The following is a 12,159-nucleotide window of genomic DNA, read 5'->3' on the forward strand; positions in this document are numbered from 1 at the left end:
CCCTCAGCCCGCCGCCTCGAGGCCCGCCCACGCCTCTTAGGAGACGTCGCCAGCCTCTTGCTTCTGCTTGGTGCCAGCCTTGGTGTATATTTTCCCGCCATTTCCAGCTGTTCGTGAGGAGAACTGGATGATTTCGGTGAGATCCCAGGGCTTCTGAGATCATGGCGGCCAAGCGGGCAGGGAACGTTGCTAGAAAAGAACTACTGGTCGTGAGACTGCTAAATCGCCATTACCTCCAGAAGTCCGGCAAGTCTTGCCCTCGGAAGCCCTTAACTGCCCTTCTTATAAGGGGTTCCTGTGGACAACTCATTTGAGTAACACTGTTGTTGCTGCCCTTATTCAAAGCAGGGTGTATATATATATATATATATAGTGGGACTTTTTCAGTAGTTTTTCAGACTCACCTGCTGTAGAAGTTAGTGTATTGTGAGCAATAAATCGAAATCTAAAACTCATGACTGTGTGTAATGCCTTTGCACTGATTATTCAGCAAGTCTTGATCGTGAATCTTGTCTTTTGTGACAAAAATGTTAAAGTGTGGTGCAAACTAGTCATCATTCTTTTAGTGAACCTCTCCATAAGCTACTTAAAGACTCTTTAAAGAAAACACTTGGGTGGAGAAAAAAAAATGTTACGTTCTGTTTGGGTTATTTTCCTAATGTAATTTTAAAGGAAATCAAATTAATAGATGATATATTCTTAAATAACATAGTCATGGACTGAAACATGTGGATTCATTATAGGTATGAACTAATTACAGCTTAATATGTTTCAGCTTATTTATTTTTTTAAATATGTTAAAACGTGTTTTTTAATACGTCAATTTTTTCATTTAAAAATCCTTTTTATGTTTTTAAATGCTTTCTGATATGTCAATTTCTTCATTTAAAAATCTTACAAAGTCACATTTACATAATTACATATTTTACCAAGTGTATGGATGGAATTAGTATTGGCAGAAAATACAGGATGTATGGTTGCCATGTCTAACACAAAGGTTTATTTGATGTGATAGCCAGAGCTTGACACAGGAAGTAAGAAGAGTCCAGTTCTAATCCTAGAGCTGACATTAACTAAAGATGGAACTTTGGACAAGTCATTGAATTTCAGTGAAGGTGAGGTGTATCTTTGAAAAATGATGGGATTGGACAAGATGTTAAATGACTTTTGAAGCCCTTTCCAGATCTATGATTCTGAGTGTCTGTAGAGTAGAAGGGAAAGTGTACAAGCTGAGGCAACATTATCATTCACAAAACATCTTTCCCTTAGATAAAATATGTACCGAGTGGCTAATATGAAATCCATTAATTGTCTATTATTTCCTCCTTGCTCCATCTCATGTATCACAGGGAGCTATTAGGAAAGAAATGGATGGTTCTTTTTTTTTAAGATTTTTTTTTCTGATTACAAATTAGTACATGAATTAATCCAGAAAACTTGGAAAACAAAACAAAACAAAAATGTAAAGGTCACGCACACACACACACACAAACACTCATCTTACCATTCCAAAAAAAAAAAAAAAAAAATCTCGGTGTTCCATTACTTTTCTAAATATATACGTATTTTTCCTTTTTTATTTTTATTTATTTATTTTTTTAAAGATTTTATTTATTTGACAGACAGAGATCACAATTAGGCAGAGAGGCAGGCAGAGAGAGGAGGAAGCAGGCTCCCCGCAGAGCAGAGAGCCCGATGAGGACGCTGGGATCATGACCTGAGCTGAAGGCAGAGGCTTTAACCCACTGAGTCACCCAGGCGCCCCATTTTTCCTTTTTTAAAAAATGGTTTAACATGGCTTGCATTCTGATTTTTTCCACTTCGAAGGTATATGTACTTCCTTATGACCTACTGGAATCCCCACAATAATAGTGCCTACATCCCCAAAAGATAACAGAAGCTAAGTAAACATTGTTACGTAGATTTTGGAACATCTGTAATTATATTATGCTCCCGGTTATTTTTCCTTTCTCTTTTTCTGTTCCAGAATGGATTGGTTTCACTGCAACCAATGTTTCCGAAAAGATGGGGACAATTTCTTTGTCACCAGCTGTGGCCATATTTTCTGTAAAAAGTGTGTGACCCTGGGTGAGTGACTTAACTGTTTTCAGATTCAGGCAAAAATGTTTTTAATCTAAAAATAATGATTAGCCATTTCTCTATGTGACTGGGGATAAAAATCACATATTGGGCCAAAGTTAGTGTGGATACAGTAGGAACGTTGATTATGGAAATTTGAGGCACCCATTAATAAAGAATGATTTAGCAAATGGAATATCTAATACTTGAACACCAGAAGGTACTTGTCAGTGTTTTGAGGCCTGTGACAGGGAAAGCCACAAGATATATATAAGAAATAGCTCAGAAGAGGGACTTAGGATAGGGTGCTTTAATCAGGGAAAGGTTCATAGAAGAACTATTGCTTCAGTAGAGTTCTGAATAATAAACTGGAGTTGCCAAGTGGATAAGGCAGGGAGGATCATTCTAGTTTAAGAGAACAATATGTATAAAGGCATACCACATTAAACTCACAGTGCAGGGGGCTACACATCATTGGGATTGGTAGAGCATAGAGACTAAAGTGAGAAATGGTTGAGATGAGGCTAGAGAGGTGGGCAATGGCCAGATGTTGGAAAGGTCTATGTACAAAATTGAAGAGCCTCAACTTTATCCTGCAGGTGATAGAGAGCTGGGGAAGTTTCTTTGTTTTGTGTTTTGTATTTACTAGCTCATTCTGGCAATGATATGGAGGGAAGACTGGAAAAAACCTTTAGTCTTCAAGGAAAGAAGAGTGAGTTACTAGCCTCTGGAGAAGGTGTTTTTCTTTATATGGATCTCGTGACCCTTTTAACTTATCTGCTAAAGTAACAAAACTGTTTACCATGGTAACAGCAGCTCACCTTGGAGAGGTTTGTCTTGGTGAAGCATATATCATGTGATGTTTTCTCTTGATGTGGCATTTATCTTAATCAATAACCAGCACCACTACTAGAATTTTAACTTAAGAGAAAGATTAGGAATTTTAATTTTTACATGTTTCAGATTGGGTTAATTAGAGAATGAGAGCAGAAGAGCTCTAAAGCAAGTTCTAGGAATATTAGCAAAGTGAGAATAAGGTAGGAATTATTGGGAAGTTTCTTGTAGTGTCTATAGTGTGCCTGCTATCGGGTAGATGGGGGGAAAAAAGAGCAACATACAGTTGAAACCATTGGTACTGTTGTGTTCTTCCTAGTACTCTCATAACTGTACTCTAATACTCTTGCTGGGTGGTTAGAACTGCCCCCTCATCTGCAGGAGAAAACTGGAAATTCTTTTTTTTTTTCTTTGAAGATTTTATTTATTTATTTGTCAGAGAGAGAGGGAGAGAGAGCGAGCACAGGCAGACAGAATGGCAGGCAGAGGCAGAGGGAGAAGCAGGCTCCCTGCCGAGCAAGGAGCCCGATGTGGGACTTGATCCCATGACGCTGGGATCATGACCTGAGCTGAAGGCAGCTGCTTAACCAACTGAGCCACCCAGGTGTCCCAAAAACTGGAAATTCTTAAAGAGGAGTTGGATAGGGATGCCTGGGTGGCTCAGTTAAGTGTCAGACTTTGGCTAAGGTTATAATCTCAGGGTCTTGAGATCAAGCCCCATGTTGGGCTCCCAGGTCAGTGGGAAGTCTGCTGGAAATTCTGTCTCCCTCTCTCTCTTCCTCTGCCCCTCCCCTTACTCATGCATACTTTCTCTCTCAAAAATAGATAATAAACCTTTTTTATTTTTTTTTAAGATTTTATTTATTTATTTGACAGAGAGAAATCACAAGTAGACAGAGAAGCAGGCAGAGAGAGAGAGGGAAGCAGGCTCCCTGCCGAGCAGAGAGCCCGATGCGGGACTCGATCCCAGGACCCTGAGATCATGACCTGAGCCGAAGGCAGCGGCTTAACCCACTGAGCCACCCAGGTGCCCAATAATAAACCTTTTTTAAAAAAAGAGGAGATGGGTAGAGCTACAGTGTGAAAGCCATACTTGTCATCAACATACAAGTTTGGAAATACTGATGTTAAGAACAGAGAGCTCAAGATGATGTCCTCTTATAGCACAAAAATATTCTAAATTCAGTAAGAAACTGTTTCTTGCTTGCCTACTTGACTGTTACCATGTATTTTAGGAAGATCCTACCTCTTGTCCATAGGAACCAAACATTTTTTTTCCTTTCCCCCTAGAAAAATGTGCTGTTTGTGGAAGTGCTTGCAAGCATCTGGCTCTTTCTGATAATGTAAGTTTTTCTCCCCCTGCAACAAACCATCTTATTATCCCATTCCTGGTCTGTAAGAAGTAAGAAGTATGCAAGAAGTACAGTAAATGAGTGACTAAGCAGTGAAATTTTAAAAAAAGAAAAAAAGCAACAAAACTCACAGATAGCAATTGTGAAAAAAGGAGGGTGTAAACAACAGAAGAATTATCTGTGGCTGCTAATATAGAAGTATGAGTTAAGGAGGATTAGAACATAAAATCAACATCTCCTAGGACAGTGATAAGCTTCTTCCTACTTAGCATAGTGAAATAACACAATGCTTTAGAAAGGGTGGTACATCCTTTGTTATATTTGTCAGTATCTTATTTCATTCCATTGTGGATATGCTCAGTGTTTGTCTTTCTCTCTCTTCATAGCTGAAACCTCAGGAGAAGATATATTTCAAAAGCCCTGTGGAGACAGCTTTGCAGTATTTTAGTCACATCTCTCAGGTATGAGAAACAAAAGTGAAGAAAATCAAATTCGCTAGGGAAATTCTAATTGCATCTTATTTTTTTAAAATCAGAGTCTCTTTGATTTATTTGTACACAATATTTTTGTATTTGTACACAATGGAGAGGATTGACTGTTCATTTACTTTCTTCCCTAAGGATACAAATCTCAACAGTTAACTTTTTTAATGACCCCAAACCTGTGATAGACTGTAAAAACCACTATGTAGCTGATATCTTGCCTTATACTTCCTCATTCTATTAAGTAATTTCTTAGAATAAAGAAGGCTCTCGGGATACCTGGGTGGCTCAGTCGATTAAGTGTCTGACCTTTTCTTGATAATGAATGGCTCAGGTCATGATCTCAGAATTGTAAGATCAAGCCTCACATCTGTTTCCACACTGGACGTGGAGCCTGTTTAAGATGCTCTCTCTTCCTTTCCTTACCCCCTCCCGTTCCCCCCCTTGAAAAAGAATAAAAAAGGTTCTAGGAGCTTTATCATCTTTCTGTGCAGACTAAAAATTACTTTGGATGTACAAGACTGACACTGTAGTCAGTGGATTTAATGGGCTAGCTCTCAAATTTTTGCTTAAAGACCTATGTTTGGATGAGATTTCTTAATTTCTATTCTCAATTTTAGTGATCTTTTTTAGTAATACATATATATTTAATTTTTTGTGTGTTTATAATTGGTTGCTTGAATTTCAGAAAATATTTTTCTTTCCTGATACATCATTATATTCGTATACCATTGACTTGGTCAAGAGCAATAGGAATATGGTAGGAAGTGGAGAGAAGACAGAATAACCATTTGAGAGTTCCCAAATTGTAAAAACTTTGGTTTTCCCCTTCCACTCTCCAGTTCTCTACTGAGAATATTTTATAGCCTAATAGGATTTCTATCTTGGTGTATTTCTTGGAAAATTTAATCACTGCTTTTTTCTTTTGTACTCTTACTTCTCATTCATATGAGCAATCCTTTCCTTAACATGAAGATTATCTGCAGCTCTGGCTGCAGATAGTAGATTTAATTTTCGCTGGTGTCTCACCCCTCAATCCTAATTCTGGAAATAGAAGAAGAGTAATTAAAGCTTTCACTGCATTCAGCTTTTAGTTGCTTGGGTGAGCCATCATATTTGAGATACTATTTAACATTGTGGGGAGATAAAATCTAGCTGAGACTCAAGGAGAAATGTAAACAAGGTCACATGAGAAAGAGCAGACTTTTGGTTAATAACTAAACTCAGGACTAGCTAATGATCAGTAGAGAAATTATATGTAGTCTGAATTCTAACCTACCTAATCAAGGGACCAATTACACACGGTCAAGTAATCAAGATAAAATAAATGGAAAGGGTCAGTTAATCATCACTTTAGTGAAGGACCAGTTTGGTGAAGTCAGCAATGCCTGAAAATGTGTTTTCCTAGTCTGTGAAGTTGAAAAACTGATCCAAATAATATCTAGATTGCCTCATTCAGGCCTCGGCTCAAATTTTTCTTTCTCAGTCAGACCTTTACTGACTCTCATATATCAAATGGTAGCCCCAGCACTGTCTGCTGCTTACCGTGCTTTATTTTTCATCATAGCTCTTATCTCTAATGTTGCATACTTATTTATTGTCTGAATCCAACACTGGAATGTAGGCTCCATAAATTCAGAGATTTGGTAGGTTTTTGTTGTTGTTGTATACCAAGCCCTTTGGATAGCTCTTAATATGTAGTAGACACTAAAAAATTGTTAAATGAATGAATGGTATATTGATCTATATATCCACTTGTGTTTTAATCATCCCAGATCTCTTGAAACAACCTGCCAAAGGTATTTTTTTGCTGTACTACTCTATGGCCAATAGTTAAAACTTTCTGTTTAGAAATCTTTACTCATCTCTAGATAAAACTAAATATATTTGGGGATTGGAGATCCTCCTATAAACCTGTGAGCTTTCTTCTAATCCTAGGTCATAGATTATCCATTACTAGCCATTATCCATTACTAGTTATCCTTCAAGTGCATGCCAGTAATTGCTCCTTCTTTGGTAAAGCTTTCCCTGATTCCTATAGGCAGATTTTTGCACTGCCCTTTGTAATATAACACCTTACTCTTACCTCTGCAAAGGTGTCTTAATTTATTTGTTCTTATGTCTCTCTCACTTAACCAAAAGTTTTTTTTTTTTTTTTTTAGATTTTATTTATTTATTTGACAGAGAGAAATCACAAGTAGATGGAGAGGCAGGCAGAGAGAGAGAGGGAGGGAAGCAGGCTCCCTGCCGAGCAGAGAGCCCGATGCGGGACTCGATCCCAGGACCCTGAGATCATGACCTGAGCCGAAGGCAGCGGCTTAACCCACTGAGCCACCCAGGCGCCCTTAACCAAAAGTTTTGAAAGACAGATAAAAACTTTGTATTGCCCAATGGCAAATGAGGTACCTAACACAAATGAAGTGAATAAGAAATGTTTGTTAGGGGCACCTGGGTGGCTCAGTGGGTTAAAGCCTCTGCCTTCGGCTTAGGTCATGATCCCAGGGTTCTGGGATCGAGCCCCGCATCGGGCTCTCTGCTCAGGGGGGAGCCTGCTTCCTCCTTTCTCTCTCTGCCTGTCTCTCTGCCTACTTGTAATCTCTGTCAAATAAAATAAATAAAATTAAAAAAAATGTTTGTAAAATGAATGAGTGCACATTAAGCCTGGGAGGGAGGTAGAAATGATTCAAAGTAAGGTCAGAGAGGCTTGAGCCAATATATAGGGACTTGTAGGCCATGGTAAGGAATTTAGATTTTCTTCTAAGTGGCAGTGAACAGCATTGAAGGGTTTTAAGCACAGAAATGGCATTACCTGATATATACTTTTTAAAAAAGATTTTATTTATTTATTTGACAGAGAGAGACACAGCGAGAGAGGGAATACAAGCAGGAGGAGTGGGAGAGGGAGAAGTAGGCCTCCAGGCGAGCAGGGAACCCGATATAGGGCTCGATCCCAGGACTCCGGATCACGACCCGAGCCAAAGGCAGAGGCCCAACCACTGAGCCACCCAGGTGCCCATCTGATATATACTTTTAAAAGAGAATCTGGCTGCTGAGTGGAGACTAGACCATAGAGAAGTTAAGAGTAGAAGCAGGGAGGGGCGCCTGGGTGGCTCAGTGGGTTAAAGCCCAGCCTTCAGCCTGGGTCATGATCCCCGGGTCCTGGGATCGGGCCCTGCTTCGGGCTCTCTGCTTCCTCCGCTCTCTCTGCCTGCCTCTCTGCCTACTTGAAAAAAAAAAAGAGTAGAAGCAGGGAGACCACGTAAGAGGCTGTGGGAGAGATCTAAGTAAGACTTCTTGAGCTAAAATGGGAGCAATAGAAATGGGGAGGGGTAATCAAATCTTAGATGTTTTCTAGGAAGAACTGATAGAACCATTGTAGATTTGGATGTGGGAAATAAGAAAAAGAGAGGAATCAAAGAAGACATCTGGGTTTTTGTCTTAAGCAAAATAAGACAAATATGTGGGATGATTATACTCTTCACCAAGGCTGAGAAGACCATTTGAAGAAAAATACCATTTTGGACATATTAGGGCATAGATGATTGTTAGAACTCCAGGAGGAGAAATCACGAAGGCAGATAGATTTACTATTCTGAAGCTCAGGATATAGGTCAAGGATAAGATATAAATATGGAACTCATTATGATATAGATAGTTTTTTTAAAAGACTGTATTTATTTTTTAGAATTTTTTTTAAAGATTTTATTAATTTATTTGTCAGACAGATATCACAAGTAGGCGGAGAGGCAGGCAGAGAGAGAGAGGAGGAAGCAGGCTCCCCACTGAGCAGAGAGACCATGCGTGTGGGGCTTGATCCCAGGACCCTGAGATCATGACCTAAGCCGAAGGCAGAGGCTTTAACCCACTGAGCCACCTAGGCGCCCCAAGACTTTATTTATTTATTTGACAGAGATCACAAGTAGGCAGAGAGGCAGGCAGAGAGAGAAAGGGAAGCAGGCTCCCTGCTGAACAGAGAGCCCAATGCCGGGCTTGATCCCAGGATCCTGGGATCATGACCTGAGCCAAAGGCAGAGGCTTTAACCCACTGAGCTACCCAGGCGCCCCACAAGCATAATATTTCTAAGGTTCATCCATGTTGTAGCATGTATTAAGACCTCATTAGTACTTCACTCCTTTTTATGACCAAATAATATTGCCTTGTATAGGTGGGTATACTTTTCACATATTCATTCACCAATTGAGAGATATTTGGGTTATTTCTGCTTTTTGGCTATTCTGAACAGTTCTGCTGTTAACATTTGTGTACATGTTTTTGTGTGGCATATATTTTCATTTCTTTTGGATCCTTATGTAGGAATTGAACTACTGGGTTAAGTGGTATCTCTATGTTTAAATTTTTGAGAAAATGCCAGACTGTTTTCTCAAATGCCTGCAATATTTTACATTTTTACCGCAATGTATGAGGGTTTTGATTTCTCCATTTCCTCACCAACTCTTGTTTTTATCTTTTTTATTGTAACCATCCTAATGGTGCGAAGTAGTGTCTCATTGTGGTTTTGATTTTAATTTCTCTGATGACAAATGATGTTGAGCATCTTTTCATATTCTTACCGGCCATTTATATATCTTCTTCAAAGCAATGTCTGTCAGATCCTTTGCCCATTTTTAAATTGGATTATCTTTATATTATTAGTTATAAGAGTTCTTTATGTATTCTAGGTACAAGTCTCTTGCCAGATATATGATTTGCATACATTTTCTTTTATTTTTTTAAGATTTTATTTATTTATTTGAGAGAGAGAGAGAGAGAGAGAGTGAGAGCATGCACGTATGAGTTGGGGGAGGGGCAGGAGAGAAGCAGATTCCCCCACTGAGCAGGAAGCCCAATAAGGGTCTCCATCCCAGGACCCTGAGTTCATGACCTGAGCCAAACATAGCCACTTAACCAACTGAGCCACCCAGGCACCCTGATTTGCACACATTTTGTCCCATTCTTTGGGCCCATCTGTTTTAATAACCCAAATGTCCATTAAATAAATATAAATAGGAAGAAAAGACAAAGTAGGACATCAAATAGTGTAGGAAATAGGAAAGATTGATAGAAAAAGAAGGAAAGATATAAATTCACAAAAAAAGAAAAATTCAAAGAAAAAGACAAAAATGGATATATAAAGACTTTCCTAAATTTAGTGTTGGGATTGATAAACTTTCTCCTTTTTTAAAAAGATTAATTTATTTATTTTAGAGAGTGCATGCGAGCCTGCACTAGTGGGGGGAGGGGCAGAGGGAGAGAATCCTCAGACTCCCCACTGAGTACGGAGCCCTGGGGCTTAGTCTCACAACCCATGAGATCTTGACCTGAGCTAAAACCACGAGTCGAACACTCAACCAACTGGCACCCCGATAAACTTTTTCTTAAAAGACCAGTAAATATTTCAGGCTTTGAAGGCCATACAATCGTTGTTGCAACTACTCAACTCTTTTGTAGTACAGAGCAGCATGGTGTTCCAGTAAACTTGGATTTACAAAAACAGGCATCTGACCCGGTCAGTAGTTTGCTGACTTTGAGGTCATATGTTCTGCTAACATATATGTAAGTAATTACCACATATGCCAGTTGAGTAAAATCAGGTCAAGGCCTGATCTCATCAGTAGACCAGACCATTATTCATCCCTTACTTGAATTTAAAAATTGAACAACTGAGATAATCAATGATGCCTCTGAAAAGTACTACTGCCTGCTGAAAAATAGAAGGTAATTTGTCAATATTTAGGACTTCTGAATCAGTACACTTGAGGTTTTTTCTTTTTTTTTTTTTAAAGATTTTGTTTATCTAGTTGGCAGAGAGAGAGATCACAAGCAGGCAGAGAGGCAGGCAGAGGAGGAGGGGGAAGCAGGCTCCCTGCTGAGCAGAGAGCCTAATGTAGGGCTCGATCCCAAGACCCTGAGATCGTGACCTGAGTCTAAGGCAGAGGCTTAACACACGAGCCACCCAGGCACCCCTACTTTAGTTTTTTTTTAATCACTTCACTGAGCAGGAGGTTGCAGTGTGAGAAATAGTATTGCTTTGATCACAAATTATGCAACTCAAAACTTCACTTCCCACTTGGTGGGCTGCTATGGATTTCCTATTCAGAGTGGGTACCTCTGATATCTTATAACAGTCTTTTAATTGTTTTTGATAAGGAAGCATTTTTAGGGATCTTTTTTGCTCAAATCTGTTCTCTCTGGGTCCCACAATAATCTATTTCAATTATAAGTCTGAACATTGCAACTGCCTTTTCAAGACCCTTTCATGGCTTTTCATCACTTGTGTTTCAGATTTTTCAGAGTGACACCTAGTTCTCTTAATGGGCTGGTTTCTCCTAACCTCTGCAATCACATCCACAGTGACCACCTCACATCTTTTATACCACCGTAGTTTCTTATGTAGGCTATTTATTACCCAATCTGTAAGGTAGATTTAGTTCTTTGCAGTTCTTTTATGTGTGCCCAGAATGCCTGATTTCCACATTCTGAAGACCAATTAGTTAACCCTTTTTTTTAAAAAAAAAATTTAAAGATTTATTTATTTATTTAATTGGGGGTAGTAAGTGGGATGAGGGATAGAGGGAGAGAATTCTCAAGCAGACACCCTGCTGAGTGTGGAGCCTGATGCAGAAAATCCTAGGGAGCCTGATGCTCAAAATCCTGAGATCATGACCTGAGCTGAAATCGAGGGCTGGACGATTAACCAACGTTGCCACCCAGGCAACCCCCAAATAGTTAACTCTTATTCATTCTATACTTTACACATATTTATTCTGTTCTGCATATCACTTTGTGTTTTTTTTTATTGGTTCACATGTCTGAATGCCTTGTACTATGGAGACAAACTACTAAAGGACAAGAACTCATACTGTCCTTCATGATATTTCCAGTTTAATGTATCTGCCACCCCACTTCACCAATTATCATCAGCTCATGGCCAATCTTCCTTTATCTGTACTTCCATACACCCCATCCAGACCATTTTGAAGCCATAACCAGATACGTTATGATTTTTTTTTTTAAGATTTTATTTATTTATTTGACAGAGATCACAAGTAGGCAGAGAGGGAGGTGGGGGGTGGGGTTCTCACTGAGCAGAGAACCAGATGTGGGGCTCGATCCCAGAACCCCACATGGCCAATCTTCCTTAATCTGTACTTCCATACACCCCACCCAGACCATTTTGAAGCCATAACCAGATACGTTATGATTTTATTTTTTTTAAAGATTTTATTTATTTATTTGACAGAGATCACAAGTAGGCAGAGAGGGAGGTGGGGGGTGGGGTTCTCACTGAGCAGAGAATCAGATGTGGGGCTCGATCCCAGAACTCTGGGATCCTGACCTGAGCTGAAGGCAGAGGCTTTAACCCACTGAGCCACCCAGGCGCCCCTATGTTAAGATTTTAATCTGGTAGTAT

The 12,159-nt window shown here is 39.4% G+C and overlaps 1 protein-coding gene across 3 annotated transcripts in view; it reads left to right on the forward strand.

Annotated features, from left to right (window-relative positions):
- Positions 1-12,159, forward strand: part of RNF212B (ring finger protein 212B) — a 27,642-nt gene continuing 15,483 nt past the window's right edge. For all 3 annotated transcript variants that reach the window (XM_059372933.1, XM_059372934.1, XM_059372935.1), the window contains exons 1-4: positions 1-136; positions 1,988-2,088; positions 4,204-4,256; positions 4,652-4,726. In XM_059372933.1, coding sequence (XP_059228916.1) covers positions 1,989-2,088; positions 4,204-4,256; positions 4,652-4,726 — 228 coding nt within the window. In that variant the 5' untranslated portion in view covers positions 1-136; position 1,988. The remainder of the gene's footprint in view (positions 137-1,987; positions 2,089-4,203; positions 4,257-4,651; positions 4,727-12,159) is intronic.

The sequence above is a fragment of the Mustela nigripes genome, chromosome 13 (assembly GCF_022355385.1).
Source record: "Mustela nigripes isolate SB6536 chromosome 13, MUSNIG.SB6536, whole genome shotgun sequence".
Classification (NCBI taxonomy): Eukaryota; Metazoa; Chordata; class Mammalia; order Carnivora; family Mustelidae; genus Mustela; species Mustela nigripes.